This window comes from Strongylocentrotus purpuratus, unplaced genomic scaffold (assembly GCF_000002235.5).
Source record: "Strongylocentrotus purpuratus isolate Spur 01 unplaced genomic scaffold, Spur_5.0 spur5_scaffold_6, whole genome shotgun sequence".
Taxonomy (NCBI): domain Eukaryota; kingdom Metazoa; phylum Echinodermata; class Echinoidea; order Camarodonta; family Strongylocentrotidae; genus Strongylocentrotus; species Strongylocentrotus purpuratus.
Window position 1 is genome coordinate 26,391,222 of NW_022145612.1, and position 18,216 is coordinate 26,409,437.

The window sequence follows — 18,216 nt, forward strand, 5'->3', positions numbered from 1 at the left end:
ACAGGTGAGATGCACAGTTGTAGTATTGTTGTGCTCATGAATGACTTTTTACAGATTTGTAATATAGTAATATTCAGAACAATATTTTGAACAGATGACTAAAAGAAACGTTCGAATTGGACAAATTCAGTCCGACACAAGTTTTGATTTTGATGATAAAAAAACTTTTTTTTGTAAACACCTAGTATTTCAGCTAAGCAAGGGTCAACTCTCTTATCCACCCCTCTTTTCTCTCTATCCTTTTCTTCCTCTTTTTTCTACTTCTTATTCCATCTCTCTCTCTGTCTCTCCTCAACCATATTTACATACATGCACACAGTCTTCTCTCTTTTCCGGTGCTTTGCATCTCTTCTCCTATCTACATTAATATGTCCATTCTTTATTGTATTTTTGTGTTACTCCTGATAATAATTATAAGATAAGATATTAATGACGATATAACACAAGTCTTTTTAAATTAGTAAAATTCTTTTATGAATAATAAATACAAAGATCAAACATGTATGTAACATACTGCTCATTGTGAACGCTCATTTTGTACATAATCAAAATTGACCGAGTAACAGTCTTATTCTAGAAATTGAATCCAGCTACATAATCAAACACGATCCACTCTATCACTTTATCATTTCACCCGTCTAGTAACCAGTATACTTAAAACATGATGAACTTAAAGAAATACTGTTTTTGATAGATTTTTGAAGGCATTGGAATGGCTAATGCTATCTGGTCTTGGTATTTGCCATTCAAAACCAATTTCATTTAATAAATCAATCGCAAGCCCTCCAATCAATCGTGAGTTTGCAGTCCCCTATCTCTCATGTACAGTTGTGATTGATATCAATTCTTTATAAGACTGGCCCTAGATGTCACACTCCATATAAATTATATATAATGACCAAATTCCACATGACTGGCATTAACCATCTGTTCAGCCATTTACAGCAAAAACAATGCGAGGTACCATAAAACACAAATACCATTGGCATCCAAACATACAAGAACAGTTAAATCCTGCTTTTGATTCCCACAAAATAACTGGGTATTTTTTCAGAGCAATACTGCACTGCACAGTGAAGTCGGATTGGGATGCATGTAAAGAACATTTGAGAATGTATTGTAACAATAACTTGATACTTTACTTAACATAATGAGAGGTTGTGGTTTTACTTTCATTCAGTGGGTATGAATAATAATAGTATACATGCATGTCCTGGTACATGTAAAGGACATCATATACTGAATCATGTTCTGACAAAAACAAAATTTGTGGTATGGTGAAGAAGAAAATCCTTGATAGGTTATCCATTCACAGGACATGAAAGTCTGCATGAATGCCTTTTTGATGAATTATTTTTTGACAAGCGTCCTGGACCTTAAATATCTGCTAGGGGCCTGTTAAATCATTTCATGATCTAAATCCTGACAGTTTTTATTCTCATCTTCATATATTGCTTCCTTCCTTCATACAATTTAATCAATTCAAAACATTTGCCAAAAAAAGGACAGAGAGAAAACAAGATTACTGTTAAAACATGGTATTTGCAAAGACTAGCAACTAATTGTATTATCAAATTTCTATATGATTTTAAAATGATTAATACATACAAATAAAATAAAATTATTGCCACTTTGAAGTAATGCAAAAAGCATTGAAGAACTGATACTTGAAGCTCTAACGATGATGCCTTTTTACTATCAGTTTGAAGATATTTTGCTTTAAAAAAATAATTTAAAATTAAAAAAAAATCATCACAATTCTAGCCTAATTTGAACTTTCAATTGATATAATATGTTTTTACAATCATAGTTACCAATATTATCAAATGCTTATACATGAAATTCATTTAAGTTAGAACATTCATTAAATCATTTGATCATTGCAATCTTTAACAGCGGCACTAGAATTTGAGACATATTTGAAGTCAAAAAGAGTTTCTTTGGTGGAATTACAGATTAGATTCAGTAGTGACCCTATTGGAATTGAGTTTTGGTGTGGGAGGGGAAGGGGTGGGCAAAACATATTCAGGTTTCTGTTATTACTAAGATAATAGGTATTAATTGAGCTAAGTTCACCAGTAAACCAGTCTAGATTAGTTAGTAGAGGACCATACGCTTGATTATATTTTAGAGGGACGGCTACAATGTATAGATTCATGCAACATTGGCCCTACCATTGGTCTATGATAGACTCCTGCTATTGGTCAATGTTTGAGGCTGGGCCAAATGAATTCAGATTCCTGCTACCAAAGCTAGAAGAAGAATAGGTTTTCCTTCAGACAGGTCCACTTCCTTGCCTAGGTTTGGTCAAGGACCAAAGAGATTTAGCAAGATCAGCTTTCTACTACCTCTTAGACAGGAGTAGGTTGTCCTAAAGTAGAGCTAAGTTCATCAGGGTCTCTGAATTTTGGTTGATAGGAGACCATAGCCTTGGGACGATGTTGCAAGGATGGCCAAAACAATTGATCTAACTCATCTTCCTGCTTCCGTACTATAAGCTACGTTGTCCTTCAGAAGAGTTGTAAAGTTCATCAGTGCCACTGCCGATTGTCAACAGCAAACCCCTGGAGTGGGTTTGGTGTTCAAGACTCATATGAGTCATCTTTCCACTCTCTTGACCTTGGCCAGGTTGTCCTTTAGAAGAGCGAAGTTCATCAGTGCTCCTACTGATTGTCTGCAGCAAACCCCTGATGTGGGTTTGGTGTTCACGGGCAGACCACAATAGAATCAAATACGTCAGCTTTCTACTCCCTTGGACTTGGCTAGGTTGTCCCTCAGTAGAGCTAAATTCATCAGTGCCCATACGGTCGGTTGGTAGAAGAACGTAGCCCTGGGTTTGGTGTTTGAGGGAGGATCAAACAGATTCAGCTTCACGCTAGTATAGGTTGAATGTCTAGTGATGATTTCTGCATTCACGAGGATCTGTAAAAAAAATAAAAATAATAATCTGTAACAATCTTCAGGCCATTAGCCATAAACGTCTTCATAATTTCAAGACTTAAGGGTGCACAATCGCACTGCTGATTGTTCAGTCTTCCTATACATGTATATGATGCTTCTACTATCAACCTAGTCTTTTAAAAATGAAACAAAGTAGAGTGTGATTGACACTTTGAATTCAAACCACTTTATATCCTAAGAGGCATCATTCTCTGGGGAGTCTTGCACGATATATTCAAGATATACTATTTTAGGCTAAGAAGTTATGATGCTGATACTTGCTCTCAATCATAGTTTAAATGTAGGAACTGGCTTTTGACATGTTATTATCCAAGAGGCGATTCTAAACTCTAAACTATTATTGACCAGAAGTTATATATCAAATGGGAGACGTGATGATCCCGGGTTGGAAACCAAGTTGATGCGCTATTGCTCTTTGGTAAGATATTAATCCTCATTATCAAGTCCCTCAGGAGGACTTTAAGCTGTCGGTTCCCATTTTGCTTACATTTTTCTTAGCAGTCGGGTAAAACAAACAATCAAACAAACATAACAGCAAAGAACGTATCTGCAATGGCTACTTATACCATATACCAATATAAGACCAATACATTCAGCTTGGTCTCTACTGTCTTCAATTAGAATAGAAAGCATCTGTTGCAAAGAACTATCTCTTTTTACCTTTCCAGTGTTCACTGTACTTTATATGTGTCATAAGAAGTTTTCAAATTACGGATTTATAATTGTATTATAATTCTGCCACTTTTTGGTAATCTATGTATATATATTTTGTTTTTATTTTAAGTCAATATATTTACATGTTACAAAATTATGTTTGCCATTATTTTGAGGGATCCACATTTTACAAGCTCTGCTTTTCAGTGGAACCCTCCATTTCCACAGGTTTATCTTAAAAAGACTTTAAAAAACCTATTATACTGCATATTTATAAATACTTTCTATTTCATAACTTTAAACCATGTAAAATGTATTATATTATTAAATATTGAATTGTATATCTGATTTCTTGTCAAAATTACTGTTCTGTTGTAAATAAAAAAATAAAACTGAAAATGAAATATCTAAAGGCTCTCTAACCTTGATAAGATGCAAGCATTCCACAGGAGCCATGACATCCTGGAAATGATGGAAGATATCGCTCTCTTTCATTCCTGGCTTTGAGATGATCAGTAAACCTAGACTGCTTACAAACATGGTGAGAGACTTTGTGCTCACTGATCCATCAATGTTTGTCCAGGGATGGCTCAGAATGGTCACTGGTTCATGCCTCCTGTTTCAATTAAATGTTACAATGTATTCATTAATGTTGTCACATGAAAATAAAGGTGACTGAATTGTCCACTAATTTAGCTTAAAAAATGCTCATCAGGCAGCATTTCATGAAACCATCATCAGTACAAGTTCACTGAGGTCTCTTTGAAATAGGTGAATTAGTTTTCAATGGGATGTTGGTAAACTTGTAATTATGATGGTTTCATGAAACATTGCCCAGATAAAGTTTCTACCTAATTAATCACAGGCCATCATTTGATGTAATAATACAATTGATTTCTATTGATAGAAGTACATGTTACTTATCATTTGGTGATAAAATATGCATTCCTAATATATTGCTGTATCCACATGGATTGAACACAAGCTAGATTCAAGATTGATATTGAATCTAGAGAAACACTGAAACAAGTACATTTTGATGTGATAACATCCTGACCAAAGGCAAAAAACAATTTCTTGTTGAAATCTATGCATCATTTTTCTTGATTAGATAAATAGTTTCATTACTTGAATAACATAACAAAATTTGACATACAATTATTTCAAGAGTAGCTAAGGCTGCAATAAGCAAACATTTACTTACACCTCAGGCTGTATCCTTTCCTTCTTGTCACCTTTCTTTCGCTTCTTTCCCTTGAGCCCTGATGCCGAACTTGATGTATCTTCATCTGTAGCTACAGCCTCTGCCAATCGATCCTCTATCGATGCCTGCTTGTCCCTCTCGATCTCTGATCTCTCCCCTCCACTGGTAATAGAAGCCTCCTGCAGTCTCTTATTTGTGTCTGCCTTCGACGAGTCCACTTGCTTTATGGGGAGAGTTCCGTCATGCATATCTGGTAACCTTCCCCCCTCTGGTGTCTGGTGTTCATCCCTCACAGTATGATCACCATTTGTTACTCCTTCCTGTGGAATGGATTGTTCCGATACCTTTGTCTTCTTTGCTGGATTGACCAAACCACTGCTCTCTGGAGGGGTGGTGGTAGGCAATGCTATTGACTTCACAGATTTCAGTAACCATTTGGAGGCACTCTCCTGAGCCACGAGTCTCAAGACAGTGGTACCAACTTCTAGGAGCTATACAAAGAAAGAGAAAGAGTGATTGCTCATAAGGAAATGAGAGGAGACATAAGAACAAAATTACACCCAAATGATAATAGGAATATAATACAGATCATCCTGTAGATGACTTGAACCACTTGACTCGGACATCTCCATAAATGTTCATTCAAACTTAGAGAAGTAGCTTTGAAGGAAAACCTAAATAGCAGATGACACTGTGGCAAATGGCTTAATTTACATTAAGAACAATGCATATGCCAGTCAATCTAGTACAGCCCTGAACCAGAAATGAAAATCATGATAAAATAGAATCATCATGTACATATCTAAATGTTCAAGTACGATGTATATCAAAAGACAAAAACACGGCAGGGTGAGAAACGTTTCATGTTCAATTCTTGACAGGGCTGGAAGGCATTACATTTACACTGTGCTTTATAGCAAACTAAAAGTTACCAAGTCAAGCAAGGAAGGCCTAAAAAAAAGATGTTGTATTGCCCTTTAGGTGCCAAAACATGGGTCGGACGGTCGGAAATCATTTTTTTTTTTACCTCCTCTTTGGTCTGCTATTTTTCAGTTTTTAATCCTTTCATACATTTTTTCCCTAAAAAGTGGTTTAAAAAAAAAAACTGACCGTAGATTTCAAGAATTTTAGGTTGGTCGCAAAGGGCAGTACAACATCTTTTTTTTTAGGCCTAACTCAAGTACTCACGAATTGTTCTTGGAGTAAGATCCTCAAACAGTTGAATACTCTGGTTCTTGTACGCTCTCTATGTTGTCCAAGTGAGTCGAAAAGCTGTGGGTAGGTGAGGCCTAATGCCCCTGCTGCTTTGACATGCTGGAAGATGGTCCAGAAGAGCTCACTCTGTTTATGCCTGTATAGAGAAGCAAGATTCATGATAGAGAAATGTCACAGAAAATATTGTGCGTTGAGGGTCAGAAGCATTACTGCTATGTAAAATTAATAAAACATTTTCAGATAATATTTCATAATGCACAATGTGTGTGTATTTAGGGAAATTACCCGGCTTGTATTATCCTAAAGACTAACAAAACATAGGAGATACATCCCTTTCAAACAGATCTATACGGATACCAATATTTTTTAATCATCATTTCTAGCACACATTTTGACTTTAAAGTAATCTACGTAGTAAATTGACTTACCCTTTGCAAATGTCTTCCAGACTCCGGCAGGGTTCTTTGACAGTGTATTCCAAGCTTGGTCCGAGTTCACTGTTAGGTGTAGGACTTCGAAAGGCCTGGACTGGTCCACAAGGCTGACAGAGCAACTCACCTATGCTTTGCACATGTCCTGGTGCGATAGTTCTCACAGTTTTACTTTTGCTTTCTGAGTGCCATGGAAGGTTCATGGTCTTTTCATGTGGAATGAGTTTTCCAGCACTGGTGCCATTCCTTGATGGGGTTGGGGTGTGTTGAGTATCGCCAGTCACTTCAGCGTCTATGCCTTGTCCTTCACTTGCAGAATTGCTAGGCTGTGAACTTTGAGTACTTCGACTGGCATTGTCCTCAGGAATCTCCATGTCTTGCATTGGATCTTGCTCGTGAGGTTCCTGCTTGGAAGGCACATAAAACTTGTCCAGGATGTTGAAGAGACATGCAGTGGGTTTCAAGTGAATGCTGCATCGACGGACAGTGATGTCCTCGTGGATGTTCTGAGGCTTCTTGGAATACTCCTGGGTCAGGAACCCTCTCATGGTCAACCAAGTGAAGAAGGAGTCCGAGGTCTTAGCGGACTTAGCCGTCGATGCTCCATCGGATGGAGCTTTACATGGAGAAGCTGCATAGTCAACCTGGGTGGTGTTCTCTGGAGGTGCATCTGCTTCTCCTGAAGTCAGCCGAGATGACACTTCAGACTGATTTCCATCTTGAGATGTCTCTGGAGCTTTGTCCTCTTCATGGATGAAGTAATCATGGTCCAAGGCAAGACTGCGTCTAGCAGTCACTGCTGAATCATATATAACAGGTTCCTGTGATGGTTCAGTAGCTTTTGAACTACTGGAGTCCATATCTACATTCTCCTTATCCGCGTTGACCAATAATCGAGGAATGAGTGACCTCATCGTACCCTTGGTGGTTTTCTCAGGTTCTGAAACCACCTGCTTGTCTGTCTGGGTCTGACACCACTCCTTGTGGGCTGTCCTGACAAATGCTACCTTCTTACGTCCAACGTCCCCCACCAACTGCCTCAGCATCTTCCTAGGAGCTAAATCCTCACTGATCTCCGATGCCTTCCTCTTCCCTTCTCTTGGTTTCTCAGAGAGACTGTCATCGTCATCTTCATCATCCAAGTCACAATCTTCCAACTCCCTCATCATTTCTACTTCATGCTTCTTCTGTAGACGTTTTCTCTCTCTATCGCTCAGTTCTAATGATATGATGTCCTTTGGAATGTCCACAGAATCAGAAGCCTGTATGACAGAAAACGATTCTTCATTTAACAATTTGTAAATACGCCCACTTTTGTTTTAAATCCTCGGGATAAGATGAAAAATACCACCCAATTCTTTTCTTTTCCAACTTACACACATCTGTCCTTTTTCACAAAGATTGGCCATTTACTTCATCTATGGAAACAGTTAAATTTAAGACTAAACAGCATATGCATAACCTGCAAATTTATGTGGGGGGGGGGGGGGTGGTGTACCTACACATGCTACAAAAAGCTGTGTATATTTAGTACTGACCAAGAAAAATATATTTCTCATTAAACCACTGGCTAACTTCCTCATGAATTAAGATTTTAATATCTACAAGAATACTCACTCACAAAGATTATAAAGGCTAGGACTTTAAAATTCATCTTATGATCAATTCTAGAATGACTATGTTTAAAAAAAGCAACACGTCAAACCAAATATCATGAAAATCTGAAATAAAACACTTATTTTTACATGCTACTCACCAGCTCTAGAGCAGGAATACAGAGTATACTAGATTTGTTGCCCTTCATATCATCTATGCACACTGCGGCTGCTTCACCTTCTTCTGTGGATGTCTGATCAGACTCTGCATTACAAGAATGATAAACATCTCGGTTAAGGTCATAGGTCAATTGTATACTTCATTCAAATTTAGGTTTACTTTTAAGAGAAAACATTCTGAACAGAATGCTTGTTTCTTTATGAATGATATGAGAAAATATAATATTTTTAAACCAAGACGAATTTCAACATCAACATCTTTGATATTAAAGAAAATTGCCAAGAAAAGTAGGAATAAAGAGTTGACAGAATGATCCATTGAAAAGTTGGAGAATAATTCTAAAAACTTTCGCTCTAGCGATCTCGCGGCAGCAGACACTACGAAAATGTGTGAAGGATCAATCAGCTAGAGAAAGTCCACATGAGTGGATGAAAGCTTGTCTAGCTACTAAATGTTAAGGTTAGTCGAAGCCTGAGCTACCCATTACAATTACCCCAACTAATGACAGGATTTACCTTGTCTACATGCTGTCAGGATATCACCTAGAATGGTGCTGGTTTCACCCAGGATCTCGCTTGGAATGGTGGGTGCATTGAAGAGATTGAAGAAGGTCTTGGTGAACTGGAAGGACATGGGTACCACATGCATGGCTCGTTTGGTGTTGATAGAATCCATCACACCATTACGCTGTAAGAGAAACAAAAGGAAACAGAAAATAAATTTCTCACAATAGTTATAGAAGGACAATCTTTGGGGCTATAGTAATTACAAAATGTAGTATTGGGGTAGAGTTGTACCCATACTTTACTGCGCTTCACACTTAATCAAAATAGTGTATTTTCTTTTATACTTTAAGCGAACAAATTAAGAGTAATATCTGATATTTTTCATACAGTTTCAGAATTGTTTCTGAATAGTATGAAATAAATGGAGTGAAAAGACATGGAGATGAGATTTGGTAATAGTGGTCAGCTCTCTTGTCTTTGTTTATAACTGAGTGGTATCTTGTGAATGGTGACGTTGAAAGTCAGTCACACACTTAAAGGTTGAGTGCACTTTCATTTGTGTCCACTCGGTTCTATTTTCCATGGTCTTTGTGAGCTCCTGCTTTCATCAAAATGTGTCTTACTCAAAGTTATCTATGTTTGATACATTCACAGACATTTTCACATGATCAGATTTTATGCATACTTATCTTCTGTAAAGGGCCCAACACCCACACCAATATAAGGCTAATAACTAGACCTATAATTTCAGGATCCTGGATCCTCCAACTAAAAATTGCCTCCTTGAAACTATGTAAGATGACACCTACATACATAACTGTCATAAACATAGGGGACTTTCTTAGGAGATTATGAGAACTGTAAATTAAGAATTAAGATCGTAACCGAAAAAACATCATGCACAAGTAACTTACATTTCTTCCCATGAAGCCATGGCTCTTGAAGGAGTCTACTGCCCTCTGGAGCATGAGTGGGTCATACTGTCTCAAAACAAAGTAGATCTCTCTCATGTCATGCTGTTTGAAGTGATGTGATAACATGGATATCTATAGACAAAAATAAAATAACTCGGATGTGTCAAAGCTTTGTCAGGTGTGCACTTCTACTGATCATATTCAGTTCCTAATACTACCTCAATACTAACAAGTGCCAATTTTTTTGAAAATTGTAACCTGGGGCTCATACATGAAGGCTCCAAATATTTTATGATGCCCCACCACGAACAAAGTTAGTGTGCTCTCCTAGATAAGTGAACTATCAAGACAATATACGAAATAGGAGATGCCAGAGAGAGGAAAATGGTATAAAAGGCATATTTGTGTAGACATAGCATTGATGTTTGTATATTTCTTTTGAAACTTTAGATAAAAAATCTAATTTCTCTATTGCAACTTTCCTGTATTAAGATGCCTATAAACCAAAACAACAAAAACAACAAGAATAGAAATCCTTATAACAATTCAGTTTGGTTATTGATAACAATTAGAAAATACTGGAAATTTTCAGATGAATTCATATCCAAATCTTGCCATTCTACTCACTCTGCAACTTTTTTTTGCAAGTTATTATATCTACAAATCAAACAATAACTACTGCACAATACCGTCATTCCATTCAAAGAGTGACTTACCAGCACAATTTTGAAGAGGATACTGAAAGTGATTTCTTCTTCTGACTTGACATCCCTGGATTCAAACTCTTCCATCGTCGTGGCAACAGGAAGACTGCTGTTCATCAGGTCATACATCTCATAGAGCTCCTCCAGAGTTGAAGGTATTGCTAAGATTGCACTCTTGTCCTGAGACCTGCATGTACGATTTAAAATCTTTATTGGCCAGACTGATTTTTTTTTTAAAGCTGCACTACTTATAACTACTTGAGTCCTCTATATAGCAAACAATGCCTAATCGGTGACCATTGGTCCCCCCTGATCCTCTTTTCTTATGTTAATTGGAGCTTATTTGATGAGATAACCACCTGTCAGTGATCGTGCAGGGAGGTATCATCCCTCCTGGCCAAACTAGTGGCAGTAGTGCGGCAGGGCTTTAATTGAATAGCATATTACGCTGGATCAATATGTTCAAAGTGAAAAAAACTACAGTAATCATATTTTGAGTTTTTAGAAAAGTATCATATTACACTTAGTTCTGAGGAAGTTCTTTTAGCTAAACTGATCATCACAGAACCTATCTCACTGTGCCATTTCACTATTATGAGCATTCCAAAACCATGTGATTGTGATGCTTGAGTGGTTTTAATTGTTTGCAAATTTTTGAAGTTTAATATACAGACATCAACGATTGCACTTTGCTTGGCAGAACAAATTGTTGAGATTGATGTGACATAATGTAGACAGGAATGAGTTTAACGGCCGTCTCGTGTCCCTTCCCTAATTATTCAAATTATCAAATCTGAGTATATAGCAACACTCACAATACTTTACAATGAAATAGTAAAGAGGAAGAACTTGATACAATCAAAGCAAGAAATCCAAGTATCAGAGAGTACATACAATCAAATGTATTAAATACAAACAAAGAGTCAAATAATAATTATATCTAGAATTAGAAAAATTCTTCACTCACTCAAACTTCTTGGCCAGTCTCATAACTAATTCTCTGAATTCTTGCTGCCGTGTAGCCTCCAAATCATAGTCTCTCTTCCTTGACATGAACTCTGTCATGATATCCTGTTATGTGGGGTAAAAGGGTCAAGAATTATGAGAGGCCAAAGGGTCAAGAATTATGAGAGGTCATATAGTCAAGAATTATGAGAGGTTCACAGATATCTTCTATTCAAATAAAACACTTGCAAAATGTTCCAGTATATTTGATAAACCTTCAAATTCTGACTAAAAATTCTAGCAGGAATATGAGAATTCTTGACTACATGATCATTCTGTAACACAGGCTATGCCTTGCTAAAGGATACTAAGCAATCTAGGCAATGATATTTCATATTAGTATAGAAAAGATATTTTGTGAAACGACACTGGCATTAGAATTTGTTATGCACTGTACTTCATGGGATGAAGACAAAGTTCACCTGATAAAAATCCAGATGGAATAGCACATTCTTGTTGACTGTCACATTGCCACAGAAAAATGTATTCTAAAAATTCAAGTCTAATCATTGAACCAAAACATACACTGATACGTGGTTGGTTCATGCCACTGCTGGTGTAATTCTACAGTGCAATGCTGAAACAATATTATTATCATTATTATTATTATTAGGCATTGAGCTACGCTAATCATAGTACACTATATCACAGCGCTTACAATAATATGCAATATAACAATATAACCACAAATCATAACACGGGTCCAAATACGGATCCTTGAGGGAGACCAACTTTGATAGTATACAAATATTGACTGCTCATGAGGATGATGGTGGGAAATATCACTCCCAAGGTGGTGTTTACACCGGCCCTTCTATCACCCCCGAGGCGAAGCCGAGGGGGTGATAGAAGGGCCGGTGTGAACACCACCGAGGGAGTGGTAGTTCCCACCATCATCCGATTACAGAGCAGTCCATATTTGTTTTATATACCTCATCCTTTTTATTGATTCATGATTAGGTCTAGCTGTAGGTCTAGATCTAGCTCTAAAAACAGGAAACGAGATCAAGAGGAATTTACTAACCCAAATAAGAAAAATCCAACATCAAGTCCAAGGCAAGAGTATTGAATTCCTACGCGCTGCGCGTAACCGCGCGATTGGGGTAGCCTAGCAACTCAAAAAATTTGTGTGCGCAACTAAGTCGCGGGAGGGGTTAGGGGTCCTATCCCAGGGTTTGATAGTAGCTATCAACCCCTCTGACGTAATGATACTTGATAGATCGAAATGCTCCTTGACACGTGATATAGTCTTGACCAATCAGTGAATGACAATCTATGTATGAGGTATATAAAAGCTACTACTGACTGTTTCCCTCTAATTTCAACACATGTGGACAACAATAATACTACTCAACCTTTATCCATAGCAGACAGAATATCATTTTTTACTTTAATAATACTGTAGTCATGCTTTTTTTTAACCCCCTGACTACTGAATCCTCTCATTCCCATAGAGTTAATACAGGGGCCAACCGATTTCAGTAGCCAATGGGTTAATACAAAGAGGGGATGCATACCTTGTCTGCTCGTACGTCAGTCAAGCACACAGAGAAGTTGGACATGTTGGTGTAGTCCTTGAGAAGCAGTCTAAACCGACGAGCAGCTGATGCAGCTGTCTTATCGTAGGATTCCTGGAAGAGAAAAAAAGAGAGGCCCCCAAAAATGAAATCCTGCTCATGTATGTCTGATTTGATATGTATCTCACATGATTTAGACTAAAGTTTCATACAAGTAAAGTCACTTGATGGAGATTGAGGGATCTTGTTTAAACATGTTTTCTAGCTTTAATCACCAATTGACTAAAGAACAAAGTCAAGGAGCGGCATAAAATGGAATATGGAACCATGTTCAAAATTGTGTTTAAAAAATATTTTGTGGTATTCAATCTGAATACGGTACAGTTTGCTCATCACTCTTTAAAGCTTATCTGTACTAGTTTATAGGAGGGATTAGACCACCCTGCAAGGTCACTGGACAGGTGGTTATCTCATCAACTCAGCTCTTAATTAACATAAGAAAAAGAGGATCATGGGGGACAAATGGTCACTGATTAGGCGTTGTTTTCTATATAGATGGAGCAAGTAGCTACAAGTAGTACAGTGTGGCTTAAAAAAAAAAAATATTCACAATTTGTATATCACATGGGTTTGAACAATAATACTGCATCCAGTATTGAAAAAATAAAGTAACATTAAATAAATATAAATCCACTGTTTTTTCTTGATAGCACTCCTTTTTCATTACATTGTAATACATGAAAAACAATGAAATGATTTCATACTTCCAGATTTTCCTGAAGAACATCACGGACTACAGCCCACGTCACAAAGCGCTTCACTGTATCACTCTTGGCACACTTGACTCTCAGGATCCGTAGAGACAAGCCACATAATAGTATCTGTAATATCAAGAGAAAGAGAGAGAGAGATGATGGAACAAAATAAAGATGATTAGCATGCTTATAGTGACTGAATACATATTCTGCCATCAGTCTTCATATTATACACTATTTCATTAATCTCATATGTATCGTAATGGGATATTTTGCCATTTGTTATTTAAGGCAATACTGGCTTCCTTTTGTAATGCTCTTACATGTATCTCACCTGCAGAGGGCGCTTCTTTATGACCTAAACTTAGTTTAGGCCATCAGATATCTTTTACAGCATTCAAAGAATTCCTTTCTAAAAGGTAACCATTTTACATTGTTCAACTAGAGTGATTAAGAAATCTCAATGCTGATATAGTGCTGTGCCAGGGCTCAAACAACAGCCTTTCCATGTCAAGCGTTTTGAAATCCCAACACTACAACACCTCTACCTTCTACCACCTTTACTGAAGAGGCATTATACAGTCAAACCTGCTCTAGTGACCACCTGTCTACAAAGACCACCTGTCTACAACGAGCACATTTTTTGTTTCCCTTGAAAAAAGTTTCTCATTGTAACATGTACTAAAAGAATCTGTCTACAAAGACCATTTTTTGTGTTTTCCTTGGGCGGTCGCTGTAGACAAGTTTGACTGTACTCACTAAATTGTCTTCTCTATACTCACCAAATTGTCTTCTCTTGCACTCCATTTGACCCTCCTGAGAATCTTCCTCTTCGCTGCTATCAGATCCTCATCATCGTAGATGTGCAGATTGCGAACCAGATGAGACCTGGACTTGGGCTTGGGCTTGGACTGGGGCCTGGCCTTCTTCAGCTTCTTGCCCTTCTGGCTCGCTATCTCTACCATGCTTTTGTCTCCGGCGGCGCCTTCTACCGGGCCTTGATCGGTTTGTCCAGGAACTGATGAACGTTCCTCTCCTACCTTTGATTTCTCAGGTTTGGACTTGACCTTCAGGGGCTTTCGCTTCTGACCTTTGCCCCCAGCTGTTGCCTTCTTATGTTCCGAGGCTTCTACTTTGACCACCTTCACTCCGTCTCTGTATTCAGCTTCTTGACGGTCAAAAAACAGATAGGTTTACCGTACACTGATAAAAAATCTCTTCAAAATCTACAGAATCAAATCAGACATGTTGATGTGTTACAGAGCTTAGGAATAGGAAAGAGGAATTATTATCTAATGGATGACACTTGGTCACTCTATCTATAAAAAAAAATCTTTCAAATTCTTAGTTTCCACAATGAGTGTTCAAGCTGGCATTTAAAAAATGCACATCTTGAACAGATACTTTAAATTGTCACCACAAACACTATTTTGCAATATTTTATTGTAATTTACCTTTCTCTCCTACTTCACCCTCACTTTCAGATTTCTTCTTCTTCTTCTTCTTCCTTGTTGATTTTTTCACTTCTGTACTCCTACATTTTATCTTGTCCCAATTCCCACTCCGGTGCCTGTAAAATGAAGAAGAAGAAAATAGATGGATCTTCCACTGTGCGCAGTTGAAAATGACCTTTGACCTTGACTTCGTGACCTGAAATTCTCCTCACATGATTGGGAATACTTGATAACTCTTTAGTCTGAGTTTCATTGAATAGGAACTTATAGTTTCAAAATTATATTAAAGGTAATACAAAGTTTTGGAAAATTTTGAAATTGGGTGGATAGTGATTCTTTACCATTTTGATATATTTGGATGCCCCTGTGGATTTATTATAAGCACTAGAAAAATTAGCCCCTAAAACACTTCTGCTTCTGAGAAAAATTAAATATAAAAATTTACCGGTGCTCCCAGTAAATTTTGATAAATTGCAAATAGCGCCTACACGGCCGTACAATGTTAGCTGCGACCATGAAAATCTCAGAATATGTAGTTGTGATATATAATTTCCAAACGGGAAGAGCTAATCGGTAGATTTTAGTCAAGAAACATTCTTTTATAGCTTAATTAATATCTTGACCTTGAGAGGGAGCTATACAACATAAAGAGTTTATTATTTACAATTTCAAAACTATAGACTCGTTTTCAACCGCGACAACGATCACTTAATATTGTAGAATCGCATTTGCTTCCATTATGTTCATTTGAACCAAATTCATGACCCCGTACCAAAACTTTGTATTACCTTTAAAAATTCAAAACTTAACCTTAGGTTAACCGTCGCCGTCACCCAAATAACAGTGCTTATGTCTTGCTTTTTGCTACGCAGGCGAGACAAAAAACAAAGGCAACAATACACTGTAAACCACTTTGCTTTGTACTATTATTGGAAGTTAGACTACAAAGAAAACCCAGTTATTCTGGTAATAATAAAAGAAGAGTTGCTCACGCGTAGAAGGATGTGTCCAATCCGCCGGCTCCACGATGGTCTCCAGGGATGGTGGTAGGATCAGGAGGAGCTGCATAGATACTATCTGCTACCATGCTCAACATCTTGCCTTCCTTAGGTGCCTTGGGATCCTTGGGTGCCTTGCAACACTGCAGCTTGATCACACCTACATAGAAAACACATTACACAGACTCTAGGGCGTTAACTATTACTCGCTGATCCCTCAATAGCGCTTTTTCTCGATGGAAATAAGCATTTTTGATTTCTTTTTACATCACATTTTAATTCTTTTATGTAAATTTAAAAAAACTGTCCTATGAAAATGAAACTTCGATCCTCACATTATATGAAGATGGGCCCTACCTTTTCAAATTAGGTTATAAATATACAACAAATTTCTGTAATTGTAAAATTACATCATCTGGGGATTTAGAGCTGCCCTCTACAATCTAATATTTCCATTGAGGGATTGATTCCTAATTCATTTTATTCTCTTCAATAAATTGCTATCTGAAGAATTTGGAAAATCTTAATTTTCTGGTGATATTTGTATCAGATCCCCATACCAAGATTTATACAACATAAATTGAATTTGAAGTAACAATAATATTCAATGCCTTCCCTAAGCATCCATATGAGAGAGAGAGAGGGATGGAGACAAAGAGAGAGAGAGAGAGAGAGAGAGAGAGAGAGTTTGATTTACCGAGAGGTGTGCTGAAGCAGGTCATCTTGAAGTCTAGCCAGTACTGTGCCACATTGTCCAGAGAAGTGAAGTTATAGGTCCTCCGAGGATATTCTTTTTCCTCTGTCTGATCGGACCCTGGGGCCGAGCTGGTAGTGTCCAGGAAAGACCCTGATCTACACAGGTAGAAGTTCACCTGCACATTGATTTGGTAGCAGTTGTGTCAATCATTTATAAATGAGAGTGATTCAGGAGGGCAGGATGTGATTTACAATGTCATGCACACACAACATGAAAGATTTCTGATACATTTCTGGATACTGGTCATAAAGCTATGAATGGAATGGTATGTGCTCAATAAAAGCATGATTATCATAGTGAATGACAAATGTATAGCTTTATTTTTCATGAATGAAAGCAGATATTATCTGTGAATCACAAACATGTATTGCTCTGTATACTTGGGGTTTCATACTGACATACTTTATCAAAAATATCAGCTATTAATGTCACTTTACAGTGAAATTTCATGTTTTTCATGTTGCATGGAAAAGCAATCTACATTAACAATTTCTAATTTTTCAAATGGGAGAGGAGTGAGGTAATATAACTCCATCCAGGTGTCGAAAATGGGACCCGGTAGGAAGCATTCCTTGATTGCTTGAGCACCTTATCATGGTAGCTCGGCTAAAGCCGGGGTAAAATATTAGTTAGAGAGAACAGTTTTAATACTGATGAGGCTACACTGGGTAAACAAGACATATTATTATTATTATTATTAACTCTTTCTTACAGGAGGGACCCACCTGAGTTCTGAGCTGGTTTCTCTGATCACGATCAAAGTAGATGAGACCCATGCCACTAAGAGCTAATAGACAGTTATGAAGATTGCCGATAGTACGCTTGATGTCACACCCATGGAACATTTTAAGACGGAGGACGTTGATGGGGTAGTGTCTCATTCTGGGATGCGCTAAAGCCTCATCCAAACCGGGTTCCTGTCAGAGGATTAGTTGATCAAAAATCTTTTAAAGGTATAGACCAGTTTTGGAAAAGCCCCCCTCTCAAAAAATGAAATGGAAGCTCTAATTACCAATCATGTGAAAGAATATGTTTTGACTAATACGTGATAAAATGATACAAATTTCGCCGGGAAACCGCCTACTAATTGATATATTTGGTAAATTATTTTATCTATCTGGACTGGATAGATATCCCATAGTCCCATATACATCTGTCTGTGTACAGTGCTTGTAACTTTACCAAGACTGGGCCAAATTTCTTATCATTTTGATGATTCCAGAACCTTGCAGTACACACCAATACTTATATGCTAGACGGTCAACCATTTCTGATCGATTCCACGTTTCTTTCACAATGCAATCGCATGATCAGAACTGGTCTATACCTTTAATGGCCATTGAATAATTCATAACAGTTGATCAT

The 18,216-nt window shown here is 37.4% G+C and overlaps 1 protein-coding gene across 5 annotated transcripts in view; it reads right to left on the reverse strand.

Moving 5' to 3' along the window:
* Nucleotides 1-449: 449 nt before the first annotated feature.
* The window catches only part of LOC588089 (general transcription factor 3C polypeptide 1), a 36,787-nt gene continuing 19,020 nt past the window's right edge, over nt 450-18,216 (reverse strand). For 4 of the 5 annotated variants that reach the window (XM_031000242.1, XM_031000243.1, XM_031000240.1 and 1 more), the window contains 17 exons: nt 17,577-17,768; nt 16,792-16,966; nt 16,089-16,254; nt 15,097-15,212; nt 14,425-14,810; nt 13,652-13,768; nt 12,888-13,001; nt 11,333-11,436; nt 10,378-10,552; nt 9,662-9,793; nt 8,757-8,928; nt 8,222-8,325; nt 6,463-7,727; nt 6,008-6,170; nt 4,820-5,310; nt 4,039-4,231; nt 450-2,922 (listed from right to left, as the gene is read on the reverse strand). In XM_031000242.1, coding sequence (XP_030856102.1) covers nt 2,737-2,922; nt 4,039-4,231; nt 4,820-5,310; nt 6,008-6,170; nt 6,463-7,727; nt 8,222-8,325; nt 8,757-8,928; nt 9,662-9,793; nt 10,378-10,552; nt 11,333-11,436; nt 12,888-13,001; nt 13,652-13,768; nt 14,425-14,810; nt 15,097-15,212; nt 16,089-16,254; nt 16,792-16,966; nt 17,577-17,768 — 4,251 coding nt within the window. In that variant the 3' untranslated portion in view covers nt 450-2,736. The remainder of the gene's footprint in view (nt 2,923-4,038; nt 4,232-4,819; nt 5,311-6,007; nt 6,171-6,462; nt 7,728-8,221; nt 8,326-8,756; nt 8,929-9,661; nt 9,794-10,377; nt 10,553-11,332; nt 11,437-12,887; nt 13,002-13,651; nt 13,769-14,424; nt 14,811-15,096; nt 15,213-16,088; nt 16,255-16,791; nt 16,967-17,576; nt 17,769-18,216) is intronic. The other variant, XM_031000241.1, reaches the window with a different exon arrangement.